Here is a 16833-nt window from a genome sequence, read left to right as displayed (position 1 = left end):
GCACTGCTGATGGGAAAATTGAATCGCAATGACCGGAGAATCCCAGCCCAAGTGTTTCCCATCTGCAGCTTCGGTTAGGAATCCAAATACAATCTATCGATATCTGCATCGTTGGAAATACAAACTTTTCCCCCTAGTTATTGTCCGTGACTTTAAGCTTGGAGCAGAATTATGTCAGCTTACTTTGGGGTGATCATTCCCCATTGTCCAACCTACACTCGGCCGACGGCTGTGTGTGTGAAACGACAGACATGGAGAGATAAGCAACAAAGGTTTTTTTGGGATTCACCTGTTTTATTTTTTATCTTTTTAAAAAGTCCTACATCATTTTACAAAACAAAATGTTGCACAGACAGTTGGATTTAATCTGGAGCTTTTGTCTCACTTGTGGGAAACCAAAACAAAAGGGACAAATATAATGAGGGGCTGCATTCTCCGCTGGTGGGATTCTCCGTTGGCGCCGGCAGCGCCCCCGCGCCCAGGGATTTATCGATGGCGTGGGGCTGCCCACAATGGGAAACTCCATTGGCCGGCTGGTGGGACAGAGAATCCCGCTGCCGGGGGGGGGGGAACAAAGAATCCCGCCAGAGGTCTTTCTATTCATCAAAAGACGCGAGCACAATCAGGATCATAATTCTGCCCCGGCTCTCTGTTTACAAGGAGAGTTTGTACAAGCATGTTACAAAACTTTTACAAAGCATTCAATAAGACAGTAACTAGACGTATCAGAAAAACCCCCACCTCGTGTTTTTAATATCTATGTGGGAGTCACTGGCAAGGTCAGCATTTCTTCCTCATTGCTAATCACCCTTACACTGTTCACCTTCAAAAGGATCAAAGGAGTTCCCCACTTGCTCTTATGCAGCTTTTAGGTAGTAACCACCTGGTATTTACACGGATTAATAGGCAGTTTATCGTGATTACATGTTGTTACCTCTTTCTTTGGGCTCCTTTACGCTTCAGCATTCCTCAGCACTTCAGCTATAGGCTGAATATTAAAAGCAATTTTAAAACCCTGCTGCAGCAGCAAATTAAATATGGAAGGGAGTGAAATAGAGCCCTTGGGGGCTGGTCACAAATCAGCCGCCCAGTTCTGCCCCAACTACCTGTACCCTGGTTTTGGGGGGGGGGGGGGGGCAGCTTGTCACCATTTGATTCCGCCTCTACCACTTTTACAAAGGGAAGTTGCTCCGACCCTCAAGAAGCGGTCCCCGTGCCCAAGTATCGGGCCGCAGTCAAATGAGCTGAGCTCCACCGGGCAAAGAGCCTTCACAATGCAGACATCTTGGCCATCTGGTTGGATGACCCAGGAGGAGAGTCGCACATAGGACAGGGAGTAGGCCACTCAGCCCCTCGAGCCTGCACTGCCATTCAATAAGATCACGGCAGATCTGGTAGTGGCCTTAACTCCAATTTCGTGCCTGTCGCCACCCCCCCCCCCCCCCCCCCCCCCCCCACCCCCCCACCGCGTAACCCAAGACCCTCTTGCCGTTCAAAAATCCGTGTAATTCAGTCTTGAATATATTCCATGACCCAGCCTTCATTACTCTCTGGAGGGAGAGAACTCCAAATTTTAACATTAACGATAATAGTTATTGGAAAGGGAGTCGAGGGCACAGTGAGAATCAGGGTGTGAGTAACAGACAGGCTGCAGCCCACACAGCTCGATTATGCAATCAGCAGGCCCTCTCTCCTCCTCCCAACTCCCCATTCAGGCGAGTCTTCATTTAGCCAACTTGTTGGTGGAAGCCTCCAATGCCCCCCCCCCCCCTCCCCTTGGTGGCTACAGGCCTGGTTTGTCTGAATACTTTGAAACCAACAAATCTTGTTGGGGGGGGGGGGGGGGGGGAAAGAGAGGCTGCATGGAGGATGAAAGACCCAAATGAATATTAAGGCCCTTATTTCCACGTGGAAAGGGCCAAACTAATCCCTGTTTTAGACGTGAATCCTGGTCAAGGGGTGGGCACTCTCTCCGGTTCGTGACGAGTGCACGTTTCCCGCCCGTTTAGCGCCAGACAGAAACGGACAAGAGGACCATCTAAATTTCTCGGCCATTCTTTAAGTCGTGTACGTTTCAGAGATTCCAACCGGGTGCATCATTGAAACCCAGAAGTGTCTGCAAGGTTCCGTTAAACTGGGCCTTCACCAGTCAATCCTTGTTCGCATGGCCAATTGAAGCACATTACATTCCAATTAAACTCAATGCTTTAAAAAAAAATGCAGCTGCGTTGAACAATAGCTTGTTTAAAATGTACAACAGTTTGGAATTACTGTCAAAGTGGGTAGTCTACCAGACTACATTGTAAAATGATCTAAAACCAGGAGGGACGAGACTGCATTTTGTAAAATAATCTCCAATAATAATAATAATAAAGTGCTTATTAAATCGATACATCTCCTTTGCAATGGAATGAAGAAGAGTTTGTTTCATACCAAGCTGAAGCCTTCGTGGTGGTCGATAGCCTGAGTGAGTTTAGTAATCAATGCTGCTTTACTGGTGTACTTGGGGAGATCCAGCAGGTTATAACAGGTGTGAGCCACCGGCAGGTAGCGCTCCCCTCCGGCTGTGGGCTGAATGGTCATCCGGATACTTGCCATGCCATAAATAGGAATCCGGTCACTGCCCGTCAAAAACACTGCGGGTGGAACAAGGGTATATTAAAAAAAAGTGAGGAACCCGGTCAACCTTTCCAAAATTAAATAGCTTTCCTTAACAACAGCAGCAAAATAAATTCCACTGCACCAAATAAAGAATACACCAAGCTGCTCATTTCGGTTAACGCGAGACATTCCCGACAATAGATTTGAAGAGATCAAGACCCCAGCCCGGGTGTGGTGGGAAGCAGGAACTATTCAAATGACGAATGAGAGCGATCTTTGTGGTTAACCAGCGAGATGTGGAAATGCGGATTTTTTTGGAGGAAAAAATTGATATAAATGCAACAAGTGAGAGATGTTTGAAACGGCCTCGGAGGAACTTTAGCTGCCATCCCTGTCAGCGGGTGGTTGAAATCTGAACAGCCTCCAGATAATAATAATAATATTAATAATAGCTTATTGTCACAAGTAGGCTTCAATGAAGTTACTGTGAAGAGCCCCTTGTCGCCACATTCCGGCACCTGTTCAGGGAGGCCGGTACAGGAATTGAACCCGTGCTGCTGGCCTTGTTCTATATTACAAGACAGCTGCTTAGCCCACTGTGCTAAACCAGCCCCTAGATATGGAGGCTAGCTACAAAAGTGGCAGAAGCTCTGATAAAGAAGCAGCCGCGGGCCACAGCAATAGGGTGTTTAGGGTTGGATGCAGTAGAGGGTGATGCTTCTGCATCATTCAAACCCCCACCCCATCGACCTACTTGACAGCACCCGTGACACGCTGAGGAGGGACTGCCAGTCACAAGTCCTACCTCAACGATGGATCGGCTGACTGTGACGGCGGACAAAAATCTGCAGCGTGGCCTTGTCCTCGACGATGGGATCACCGGATCCCGACTATGAGGACGGCGGGAGGTCAGTTTGTGCCACTGAGCAACAGCTTTCAATTCTTCTCAGCTGATCAACGAGCACAAAACGGGGTTTCCCAAGAGCACCTTTCACCGTAAAATGGGCATTTGAAGGGGTTCTCAGTGTGCATCATGAACCCCACGAGTGGACAACCTACTATGGATACTATGCTCCTACCGAGTGAAAACAGGACATGATAGATCGATTTGCCTCAACTTTTCCTCAGGATGAGTCTGTACCCCCCCCCCCCCCGCCGGAGTGTAAAGGTCAAGAAAAAGATGGAGTGACACTTTCGAAGGGGCCGATCCCTTTCCGTTCCGCCAGACTATTTGAGGAGTAGTTGGAGTAGAGGGTGCAGATGGGGGAAAAGGATGGAGCTGGGCTGGATGAGGGATTTTAACTAGTTTATTCATGGAATGTGGGCATCGCTGGAGAGGCCAGCAGTTATAGTCCATCGTTAATCGCCCTCGAGAAGGTGGTGGTGGTGGTGAGCCACCTTCTTGAACCGCCGTCACAGTGGGGGGTTGAATAATGCAGAAGCACCACCCTCTACTGCATCCAACCCTAAACAGGTGGTGTAAGTACACCCGCAGTGCTGTTAGGGAAGAAGACCCAGGATTTTGACCCAGCGAGGGTGAAGGAACGGCGATATATCGCCAAGTCGGGATGGTGAGTGGCTTGGAGGGGAACCTCCAGGTGTGGTGTTCCCATGTCACTCGCCTCTTGTAGCTACGGTGTTTATTCAGCTAGTCCAGTTCAGGTTCTGGTCAACGGCTGATTATGGTGGGGGCATTCAACGATGGTAATGCCATTGAATGGCATGGGGCGATGGATAGGTGCTCTCTTGCTGTAGGTGGTCATTGCTTGGCACTTGCGAGGCACAAATGTAACTTGCCAATTGTCAGCCCAAGCCTGGATACTGTTCAGTCTTGCTGCATTTGTACATGAACTGCTTCAGTATCTGAGGAGTTGCAAATGGTGTTGAACATTGTGCAAGTAATCCCCACTTCTAACCTTGTGATGGAAGGTCGGCCATTGAGGCAATAGCTGAAGATGTTTGCACCCTCCTGCCCCATTACCTCTGTGGTGCGCCAAGACGCTGGTAGTGGGATGCCCCTCAGACCACGCGGGACAGGTACAAGCAGTGTGGGTCAGAGAGGGGTGAAAAAGACCAGTCTCACATTCCTTACCCTGTGGGCCCAGAGGCTCCCTCTTATCTATTCTTTCGCGAGGAAGCATGTATCCAAAGCTACTAACCAGACCTACAGTGGCCCCAGCTCACATTAACAGCCATCAGCAGCAAAACTAAACAGGCTGGATCGGAACAGTACATTTCAGATTGGGAAGAAAAAAAAAAATGTCCTGATCCCACACCAACCAAAATGTACTTTTGTCTGCGAGACTTTTAACAACCGACAAGGTCACAATTCACAAAAATAACCACACTTACACAGAAACAACTTCTTTTTTTCCAAAGGAAAATCATGGAATACTTCCCAAAATATTTTTATGGTAGGATGTGCAGGATGGTAATCTCCCTTGTATATTGCACTCTGGTAAAACACAATTCAAATGAACAAAACCTTGCATGAGAAACTGCACAGTTCAAGGGTCACACACACACCCACAGTACACATGTGCTCACATACACACAGGCTCATACAACACAAGCTCAACACAAAATATACATTGATATACAAACACAGGTGACATTAAAAAGCAAATCAAATTGGTTAAGGTTTCCTATAATAGGTCGAGGAACTGGATTTTAATTGTGACCAATTTGTTACAATTATAAATGGACAGGTTTCTTTGCATGGCCAGCTTTAGGCAAAATGGGCAGTGAGGAGGTTTCTTGGGACATTCCAGAGTGATCAGATTCAGATTGACGACTACATGGGCAATTCCAGCTCTTAAAAATGGATCACAGGATGTCCTTCAGCACTCCTTGTGGCTGGATGACCAACACTACCTCTACCAAGACCTGTGATTAATGGTACATTCTTGGTTGTAGACCTATCAGTGATAAAATCCTGTGGTCGGTTTCGTAAGGGTTAACCTTGGGCGCAGTACAGTATCGCTCACCAGTGATGCAAGGTGGCACCTGACCGCGAGCTTTGGTCCGCAGTGTAGAAAGAGCTAGGTAGAAATATATAAGGGCATGCCATGGAGTCCTTGCCATACCTGTACCCTAAGTAAACATGCACATAGTTCAGTATCATTAATAAAGACTTCTTGGTAACTTTTACAAGACTGCTCAAGGGATCTAAGCAGTATACACCACAGGTAACAATAACGCAACAAAGAGAGAGCACACGCACTGGACAAAAACTCACCTCAGAACGCTGGCACATCATCAGATTCCATAAAAAGGTACAACAGCTCCTCACATCCTAACACATGAAATTCCTTGGGTGTCCTAACGCAGGCTTCACAGCTCTTATTGCTGACCTGAATGGGTTCTAGTCCCTGAACACCATTGAAATTCTCATCTTCATATTCTAATCCCTCCATTGTTGCACCATCCCCCCTGCTATATCCCACATCAGGCTCCCATTTATTGACTACAGCTCTGCCTCCAACACCATAATCCCAGTCAAACTCAAATCAAAGTTCCAAAACCTAGGACTTGGCTCCTCGACTTCCTAACCCATAGACCACAGTCAGTAAGAATTAACAACAACACGTCCTTCACGATAGTCCTCAATACCGGGGTCCCGCAAGGCTGCGTACTTAGCCCGCTACTATACTCCCTGTACACACACGACTACATGGCAAAATTTGGCTCCAACTCCAGTTTGCTGACGACACGACCATAGGGGATCTCGAACAAGGATGAGTCAGAATACAGGAGGGAGATAGAGAATCTAGTGGAGTGGTGCAACAACAAAAATCTCTCCCTCAATGTCAGCAAAACGAAAGAGCTGGTCATTGACTTCAGGAAGCAAAGTACTGTACACACCCTTGTCTGCATCATAAGGGCCACGGTGGAGATGGTTGGCAGCTTCAAATTCCTATGTGTGAACATCACCAACAATCTGTCCTGGTCCACACACGTCGATGCTACCACCAAGAAAGCACAACAACGCCTATACTTCCTCATGAATCTAAGGAAATTCGGCATGTCCACATCGACTCTTACCAACCTTTACAGATGCACCATAGAGAGCATCCTATCGGGCTGCATCACAGCCTGGTATGGCAACTGCTCGGCCCAGGACCGTAAGAAATTACAGAGATTCATGAACACAGCCCAGTCCATCACACGAACCCGCCTCCCATCCATTGACTATCTACACCTCCTGCTGCCTTGGGAAAGCGGGCAGCATAATCAAAGACCCCGCCTACCCGGCTTACTCACTCTTCCAACTTCTTCCATCGGGCAGGAGATACAAAAGTCTGAGAACACGCACGAAAAGACTCAAAAACAGCTTCTTCCCCGCTGTTACCAGACTCCTAAACGTCCCTCTTATGGACTGACTTGATCTCTTCACACATCTTTTCTACTGAGTAGGACTGCAACTCTATGCTTTACGTGATGCTTGTGTCTATGTATTTTCATTGTGTATTTTATGTTTTAGGTTATGGGTTAGGTGGATTGGCTATGCTAAATTGCCCGTAGTGTCCTAAAAAGTAAGGTTAAGGGGTTGTTGGGTTACGGATATAGGGTGGATACGTGGGTTTGAGTAGGGTGATCATTGGGCCGAAGGGCCTGTTCTGTGCTGTACTGTTCTATGTTCTATGTTTGCCTTGTGTATTTTTTTTCATGTACGTAACGATCTGTCTGAACTGTACTCAGAACAATACTTTCCACTGTACCTCGGTACACGTGACAATAAACAAATCCAATCCAATCCCTAGAACCAACTCCCTAATGTCCAGGAGATTAACACGGTCTTGGGACATTTTACCACATTAAAGGAGCCATATAAATACAAGCCTTTATTGACATGATTTGGCTTGACTCGATTTAAAAGGTGAGATTACAATGGATGGGATCTTTATAGAACTGGACCGACATTAGAATCATGGTGGTGGGGAGGGAGGGGGGGGCGTTGTTGTGAGAAAGACCTGCCTTCATGCAGCACCTTTCATCCACAAGTACTGCACAGCCAATGAAGTACTCTTGACGTGTAGCCACTATGAGGGCAGCACGGTGATGCAGTGGTTAGCACTACTGCCTCACGGCGCTGAGGAGCCGGGTTCGATCCCAGCCTTGGGTCACTGTCCGTGTGGACTTTGCACATTCTCCCCGTGTCTGCGAGGGTCTCACCCCCACAACCCAAAGATCTGCAGGGTAGGTGGATTGGCCACCCTAAATTGCCCCTCAATTAGGAAAAAACAATTGGGTACTCTACATTTATTTTAAAAAGTGTAGCCACTATTGCGATGTAAGAAGCACGGCAACCAATTTGTGCACAGCAAGGTGCCAGAAAACAGCAATAATGGCCGGATACTCTATCATTCCGATGTAGATATTGAGAATTGAAGGAAGACGTAGGTGGTGGGGGGGTATGCTAATTGTTAAACAACTTCCAACACCATGTTGTGGCCCAAATAACAAAACTGATCTTCAGTAAAATTTTTTAAAAATTATGTTTTAAAAATAAATTTAGAGTACCCAATTCATTTTTTTTCTAATTAAGGGGTAATTTAGAGTGACCAATCCACCTATGCTGCACATCTTTGGGTTGTGGGGGCGAAACCCACGCAAACACGGGGACAATGTGAAAACTCCACACGGACAGTCACCCAGAGCCGGGATCGAACCTGGGACCTCGGCGCCGTGAGGCTGCAGTGCTAACACACTGTGCCACCGTGCTGCCCCTTCAGTAAAATAAAATAGCCATTTCTCTACACTTGGGTCTCAACAAATCCTGGGGACTCACCATTCCAGGAATTGTCACAGGTAGGATATTATTCTTCGGTTCCAGCATTGCTCCAGGATGTTTGGCAACTAATCATTATTGGCACATTTGAAAACAACAACCAGACTTCGTTTGAATGCCAAGATACCAGGGTGGCACAGTGGTTAAGGGCAGCACCCTGGTTAGCACGGCTGCCTCATAGCGCCAGGGACCCAGGTTTAATTCCAGCCTTGGGTGACTGCCTGTGTGGAGTTTGCATTCCCCCCCCCTGTCTGCGTGGGTTTCCTACGGCCACTCCGGTTTCTTCCCACAGGTTTGGTGGACTGGCCATGCTAAATTGAGCCTTAGCGTCCAAAGATTTGCAGATTAGGTGAGGTATAGGAATAGGGCAAGGGAGTGGGCCTAGGTAGGGTTCTCTTTCGCAGGGTCAGTGGAGACCAGATGGGCCGAATGGCCTCCTTCTGATTTGTAGGGCTTCTATGGTGACCAGGATAATGATTGCCGAGCACAAAGTTATAGCTAAGTTCCGCACGCATGAGTGCGGCCTCAACAGGGATCTTGGATTCATGTCGCATTACATCCACCCCCCCCCCCCCCCCCCCCCACCACCATCTGGCCTGGACTTGCAAAATCCTACCAACTGTTCTGGCTTGAGACAATTCACACCTCTTTAACCTGTGATTATCCCTCTCCCTGGATCTGTAATGATTTGATTACCTGCAAATGCTCGTATTCCAAGCATTGTCCAGCATCTCTGACTTAATGTTTCTGGAACATACCTCTCCATTCATTTGAGGAAGGAGCTGCGCTCCGAAAGCTCGTGTTTGAAACAAACCTGTTGGGACTTTAAACTGGTGTTGTAAGACTTCTTACTGTGCTCACCCCAGTCCAACGCCGGCTTCTCCACATCAAGGGTAATGATTGCTATTGGCTTGACAATAATATTGACGAAGGGGCAGGAGATCTCGCAGAACTATAAACAAGACAATTTCCTGTGAGGGCTCTTACCATCTCCAACTCCTTCCAGTTGTAACTGGTGTTTCCCACCACCATGGCCATCAGCTCACTGGGCTGGAAGAGCTGAAGGACCTTCCCGCCACAAACCTTCAGGAAGCCACTGGAAAAAGCCGAGAAGAGCTCCTGGACAGAGTTATTGAAGATGTAGTCCACGTAAGCTTGCACAAATTCCTTCCTGGAAAACGACAGTGGAACCACCACAAGCATTACAATCAAGTACGACAAGTGTCTTTTTTCCCCCCCCTCAGTTGCCAAACGCATTTAACTGTGCCCAAGCCAACTTTTACGTCATTCAGTTGTCCTTTCCCATTTCAACACTGTTTGGGAGGTCCGACAGGAAGCCACACAGGTAAGTGAACTTACTGCCATAAACATCCCGACGGTGTAACAGAATGTTACATGAATGAAGTTGTTTCTTACACATATGGACGCTCAAGTTTATCCAGACCTCTCTTTTTAAATGAAGGTAAAACATCAATTGAAAGAGAAAGCACAGCAGGATACCTTAGCGTACTCAAAACCTACAGTGAGGCTCTTCATAGAATCCCTACAGTGCAGAAGGTGGCCATTCAGCCCATCGGATCTGCGCCAGCCCTCTGAAAGAGCACCCTATCTAGGCTCACGTTCCCACCATATCCGCATGACCCAGTAACCCCAACCTTTTGCGCACTTGAGGGGTAATTGATCATGGCCAATCCACCTAACCTGCACATCTTTGGACTGTGGGAGGAAACCGGAGCACCCGGAGGAAACCCACGCAGACACGGGGAGAGCGTGCAGACTCCGCACAGACAGTCACCCAAGGCCGGAATTGAGCCCGGGTCCCTGATGCTGTGAGGCAGTAGTACTAACCACTGTGCCACCCCAAACCACAGCACCCTCCTTGGGAGAGACAGTTTAAGAAAACATCACTGCCAAGCAATGAGAAGGGAACTCAAAATCAAGTTCTATGCAGAGACAGTTCGAGTTGCTTTAATGTCGGTAAATGTGTTATTCTCATGACTTGGGTCTGGGAGTAGAGATAAGTCCATAGAGTTTCACAGCACAGAAACAGGCCATTTGGCCCAAATAGTCTATGCTAGTTTTCATACCGCACAAGAGTCTTCTCTTCATTGCTTGATAATATACTTATCCAGCCTCGCTTTAAATCCATCAGCCATACCACTCACCTCAACCACTGCATGTGGTATCAAGTTCCACTTTCCAACCACTCTCAGAGTAAAGATATTTCTCCTGATTTCCTTATTGGATTAATTGATGACTATCTCATATTAATTGCCCCTGGTTTGCAATTGCTCCACAAGTGGAAGCATCTTCTCTCTGTCTACCCAAACAACCCCAAAATAACTTGAATAGATCACCCCCTTAAGTCTCATTTTTAGCCTCTTTAGCCTTAGTAAGACTGGGCAAAATACAACATCACCTTTGCGCTACCAAATGCAATCAATACGTTCCAATTTCCAGAGCACTTGTTATCCATCCAGCAGCAATAAGCACATTTAATAACTGCTCTGTTCAGGCATTATACCCTCAGCCAGACCCTCTTCACTGAAGGGAGGGGAGGCAACGCAGACACTCACCTGTTGTCCTTCCTCACAGGTAGTCTCTTACCTCCAGGGATCAGCTCCTGGAGCTCCGCCACACCGTAGTTTTCTCGAAGAATCTGTTCAACAGGGCAAAGAGTTAAGAAACGAAGACTGGGGCAGAAGCGCACACAAAACGCTCAGTTTATTTCCACCCTCACAAGACATTGAATGGGGTTCTCCGGTTCCCCAGCTGGATGGTTCTCAGCGGCGCACCGTTCGCTGGCAGCGGGATTCTATCTTCCCGCCGCTTGTCAATGGGTTTGCCCACCGAAACCACCCCACGCCGCCGGGAAATATGAAACGCAATGATCGGAGAATTAGGTTTGCCGATTCTCGCTTGATAGTGTTGCCAACCCTCCGGGACTGTCCTGGAGTCTCCAAGAGCTACAGATTTATCTCCATTGTGCAAGAAACACCCAGGAGAAAGATAAGCAGAGGAGCATTAAAAAAATAAATGTCTTCCCCCACTCCCCCCACCCATTTCATGGAAACATTTTTGTTTATAAGGTACCACAGAATGATGAGAATCTGAGAGGATGGTCATTTTGAGGGAGAACGATGGTGGGAGTCTGGGGGCGTGGGCTCGGCACTTGGGAAGTGAGGCGATGATACACCCCCCCCCCCCCAACGTGTCCAGAGTTGGCAACCCGACTGGTTAATTGAATCCGACAGCGCCCGCTTTGGCGCATAATGGGCTGGGTGAAACGTAGCCATTGCCACAAGCCCAAGGCCAAAGGTTGGAGGCAAGACAACCCTTACCGCAAAACTGAGGCAGAAAGTCTCTTCAACATTGTCGCCAGGGTAATCCAGCAATTCCTGCAGGCTCCTGCAAGGGAAGGAAAGCTCGCTGAGCAGACTGAGCTAAAGGGATTTGTAAAAATCATTACTCCACTGACCTCCCCCCCCCCCCACCCCCCAAACGTTGGGATTGACACTGATGAAATAAAACAGCTGATTTGTTTGAAAAGAGCCCGTTTTTAGCTGTGGTGACCAAACTACATCAAATTGCCACTCTTTGCCTGAGAGGGGCGCAGTAGTTAGCACTGCTGCCTCACGGCGTTGAGGACCCGGGTTCGATCCTGGCCCCGGGTCACTGTCCGTGTGAAGTTTGCACATTCTCCCCGTGTCTGCTAAGGTCTCACCCCCTACAACCCAAAGATGTGCAGGGTAGGTGGATTGGCCACGCTAAATTACCCCTTAATTGGAAAAAAAATAATTGGGTACTGTAAATTTACATTTTTTTAAAAATTGCCAATCTAACACTAACCCTGAATACAAAGGAGTTTTTTTTTTTTAAATCACGTTTTAAAAACGCTGAACCGATTGCACTGATTTGTGGTCCATTTTGTGTTTGGCGACATGAACACGAGCAGAAATACAAGAGGGAAAAATAAATTGCTTCTTGAATCAGGTGCCCAAATTGCTGACTGCATTCAGATCGGACGCTCGACCTCAATGTCCTTATTCGTCGGGAAAGCAGTTGGGCAAATCTGCTGTATTGAGACTGAAGGAAACAAATCACTCGAAAGGGTTTGGATAGCAGGCCCTGAGCATGAAGTGTGCACAGGACACTCACCTGCCCTCCGTGGGAGAAAGCTCTTTCAGATCCTCAAGCGTGGGTTTCACATTCAGCAACTTTTTGTACAGCACGAGCGGGAAGTGCAGGTCCACCACCGTGAAGTTATAAATGGCCAGGCCACACAGGATCCCAATCAGGTGAAACCAGTTCAATTCCACAAATGTCTGGGCCACAAGAGGAGGGAGAGAGAGCATAAGGAAAAGGATAGAGCGAGCGTGGGGAGAAAGCGACAGAGAGAGAGAGAGAGAGAGAGAGAGAGCGCGAGACGGGGAAAGCGGCAGAGAGAGAGAGAGACGGGGAAAACGACAGAGAGAGAGAGACGGGGAAAGCGGCAGAGAGAGAGAGACGGGGAAAGCGACAGAGAGAGAGAGAGACGGGGAAAGCGACAGAGAGAGAGAGAGAGAAAGAGACGGGGAAAGCGACCGAGAGAGAGACAGGGGAAGCAACCGAGAGAGAGACAGGGGAAGCGACAGAAAGAGAGAGACGGGGAAAGCGACAGAAAGAGAGAGACGGGGAGGGCAACCGAGAGAGAGACAAGGAAAGCGACCGAGAGAGAGAGACGGGGAAAGCGACAGAGAGAGACAGGGAAAGTGACAGAGAGAGACGGAAAGCGACAGAGCGAGAGGGGGGGGGGGGGGGGGGGGGGGGGGGGAGAGAGAGAGAGAGAGGGTGAAAGCAACAGAGAGTTGGACAGAGAGGGTGAAAGCGAAAGAGAGAGGGGGAACGCAACAAAGGGAGGTAGAACAGGGTAGAGAGAAAGGAGGGCAAGAAAAAAACAAGAAAGCGAGGGAGAGGAAGAAAGACAGAGAGGGAAAGAGAGAGAAAGAGAAAGAGAAAAAAAGAGAAAGGTGTTTTTAGTTCAAGCAACTTAAATTTTACGCATTCCCAACAGGGCTAGAGACAACGGCATCTACAATACGGTTAGATGACCTCTTTCCACTCAGTAATACTCAGAAACTGGTTCCTGCCAAATCAATCATCACCTCACATCCTGAATGTTAAAATCTGTCCCATTCATAGAAGCATAGCAAGGACTGTGCTGCTTCAATGTGCCCGAGTTAGACCCAGGAGCAATTCAAGCAATCAGAAATAAAAACAGGAAAAGGGAAAAGGATGGCAATACTTAGCAGTTCAGGCAGCATCTATGGAAAGAAATAGAGTTAACATTTCAGGTCGTTGAGACCCAGTCCAATTGTGTGACCTAGAACCCAACACTACTAACAAGCAATGCCAAAGCCAGGTCTCCCTTTACAACAATGTACATACAGAATGGAATGCCAATTAACATCGAGAGAGAGACAAAGCATTGTCCCCATAAAAAAGATCTGACCGTGCTGCTTTACGTATTTATAAATACTGATGAAGTTTATCACACTGACTTCCATTCCACCTGGAGGTAGCATCGATAACTTTGTCCCCAAAAACACTGCTCGAGGCTGGGGGATGATCAAAACTGAGCTTGGCAAATGTTTTGCTGGGCAAGGACATTAAAGGTATTAAGACACAAGGTGGGTAAATGGAGTTAAGATGCAGATGAGCCATAGTCGCAAGAGGTCTACAGCACGGAAAAGACCCTTCGGCCCATCACGTCTGTGCCGGTCAAAAACAACCACCTGGCATTGCAAGTGCACATCTAAATACTTATTTAATGTTATAAGGGTGTCTGCATCCACCACCCTTTCAGGCAGTGAGTGCCAGACTCCCATCACCCTCCTGTGTGAAAACGATTTTCCTGACATCCCCTCTAAACGTTCTGCCCCTTACCTTACAAAATCTATGTCCCCTGGTCATTGATCCCTCCGCCAAGGGGAAAGTTTCTTCCTGTCTACTCTATCGATGCCCATCGTAAATTTATACATCTCAATCATGCCCCCCCCCCCCCCCCCTCAGTCTCCTCTGCTCCAAGGAAAACAACCCCAGTCCATCCAAGCTCTCCACGCTCTCTACCTGGAAGAACAGGCCGGAGGGGCTGAATGGCCCACGCGCGTTCCAACCTTCTGCAGAATCAGATGGGCGCAGGGATGCGCAAAAGTTTTCGGAACTTTCATAAGTGGCATAAAGCATGGGCGGCACGCTGGCAGAGTGGTTAGCACTACTGCCTACAGCGCCGAGGACCCGGGTTCGATCCCCTGTTCGTGTGGGGTTTGCACATTCTCCACGTGTCTACGTGGGTCTCACTCCCACAACCCAAAGATGTGCAGGGTAGGTGGATTGGCCACGCTATATTGCCCCTTAACTGGAAAAAAAAAATTGTGTACTCTAAAATTAAATAAAAAAAACAAATAAGTGGCCATGCAACAAAGGCACTCACTTTTTCTGAAAACCACAAAAGCCTGGACTGTTCGTAGTACGTGAACATGCCGTACTTGGGATCCAGCAACTCCTTCAGCAGCAGCAGGAAGAATTCCTTTGTCACCCCTCCATCGTCCACTGCCTCCTCACCCAGGAACACCACCTGTGCCGAGAAACAAATCGACAGAATCAGATCAAGGAAGCTTTCCCCACCACCCGCCACCCACAGAAAGGGCTCAAAGACAGAAATGACCTCCAACGCGGAATATGTAAAACAAAAAAGCAAATTGTATTCCCGAAGTTTGAAGAAAAGGCACCAAGGAAAATGGATAATATGCAAGATGGATTTTTGAAAAAGGCCCTTCAGCCCATCGTCCTGGTGCTGGCCATCAAACACCTATGGTCCATAGCCTTGTATATCAAGTGCTCATCTAAATGCTTCTGAAATTAGTTGTTAAAGCAAGACAGTCCCTCAAATCGATTTAAAGGATTCCATGGTGAAACAGTAGATAAGTTGTCCTTGCTGTCCTGGTCAATATTTATTCCTCAATTACCATCACAATAACACACGATCTAGTTTTTAACCACGTTACTGTGTATGGGAGCTTGCTATGCGTAAATTGACTGCCACTTTTCTGACTTTACAACAGTGACTATGCTTCAAAAGTTGGGCCGGTTTCTCCGTTCCTGAGACTAAGTTTTGATGCTGGCGCCACGTGGGACACAATCGATTCCAATGAGAAACGGTGCCGGATTCTGGATAGGCACCCAGGAGGCTGACAAGCTGCAGCTGTGTATACACACTACATTCCCCACACACCAGCCCAGCCAATAAGATGGCAGCAAAACGAGCGGCACCAAGGTTTACCAACGTGGAACTGGACACCATGGAGGAGTGGCGTACATCCCTTTACCCCAGTGTGGGAAGGAGACTGCCAGCTACCACCATTCGGTGCTCCTGGACGCAGGTGGCAGAGTCCATGGGCAACACCGCGAGGGGCGGCCAGCAGTGCCAAAAGAAACGGCACAACCTCCTCAGAGCGGCAATGGTGAGTAGGCAGCGCTGTGCCCCTAGCCAAAGGCCGGCGGAAGCCCCCCACTCTGCACCATGCACCCATACTGGCCTCCATAGCCGGGTGCCCTGGTCCCCACCCCCAGGTGTCGAGCAGCGACACGATGACACTGACGGGAACCATCGAACCGCATCCTGTGATACCCCAGAGCTCAAGTCTGGGTAAGACACCGAGTTCCCATCACAGCTGTCTCTAACACCCTCCACCATCCCAGAGACACTCACTTCAGTTGGGCACTTTAGCGAAGACACACCTGGGACACTATCTGGTACGCACCACATGCTCCACTACATCAGTCGGCGGGTGGGCCGACCCCAGGGACTAGCTGCTGTCCAGACGGACATTGCAGCGGTGCTCCAGAGCAAGGTACCATCATAGCGGGCCATGGGTCAGAGGGTTGGTGGCAATGCCCAAGCGCTGGCCGACGTGGCACAAACACAGAGGGAGGTGTCCCTGTCCTAGAGGAAGATGACGCAGTCACTAGCTGATATGGCCCAGGCCCAGATGTTGGTGGGCACAGTTACTGGGTGATGTGGCGTCCCAGACGGAGGTAGTCCACTCCCTATGCTACATGGCCGCGAGCATGCAGACCCTGGTCGAGACAAGAGCGGGCCTCCAGTACTGGCAGCGCCAGGTGGTGGGGTGCCGACTGGGCATATCGCGCCTCCGTGATGGCACGGATGCACCTGTGCACCGAGCTCTGTGAGATCCACAACAGGTCCCCATTTGGTGTCAGGGAAACCATCACCTTGACGGGCACTGGGTGCGCCCCCCCCCCCCCCCAATTCCCCTGCAGTGCCAGGTGCGCCATGATCTGGCTTTTATGTCGCACTGTCCCCCTGCTCAGCCAGAGTCTTCAACGGCATGTCCAGTCCAGCAGGTCGTCGAATGACAGGCGCTGCCGGTACTCACGAC

At 48.7% G+C, this 16833-nt stretch overlaps 1 protein-coding gene across 2 annotated transcripts in view; it reads right to left on the bottom strand.

The window, feature by feature from the left end:
* Positions 1-1835: 1835 nt before the first annotated feature.
* LOC119963507 (probable E3 ubiquitin-protein ligase HERC3) overlaps positions 1836-16833 on the bottom strand; it is a 77140-nt gene continuing 62142 nt past the window's right edge. Inside the window, exons 18-24 of one of the 2 annotated variants that reach the window (XM_038792728.1) lie at positions 14865-15008; positions 12551-12717; positions 11734-11800; positions 10969-11051; positions 9380-9563; positions 4954-5056; positions 1836-2636 (exon numbers count right to left, since the gene is read on the bottom strand). In XM_038792728.1, the coding sequence (XP_038648656.1) occupies positions 2428-2636; positions 4954-5056; positions 9380-9563; positions 10969-11051; positions 11734-11800; positions 12551-12717; positions 14865-15008 (957 nt within the window). In that variant the 3' untranslated portion in view covers positions 1836-2427. The remainder of the gene's footprint in view (positions 2637-4953; positions 5057-9379; positions 9564-10968; positions 11052-11733; positions 11801-12550; positions 12718-14864; positions 15009-16833) is intronic. The other variant, XM_038792727.1, reaches the window with a different exon arrangement.

This window comes from Scyliorhinus canicula, chromosome 3, assembly GCF_902713615.1.
Source record: "Scyliorhinus canicula chromosome 3, sScyCan1.1, whole genome shotgun sequence".
NCBI lineage: Eukaryota > Metazoa > Chordata > Chondrichthyes > Carcharhiniformes > Scyliorhinidae > Scyliorhinus > Scyliorhinus canicula.
This window is presented reverse-complemented; position numbering and strand designations above follow the sequence as displayed.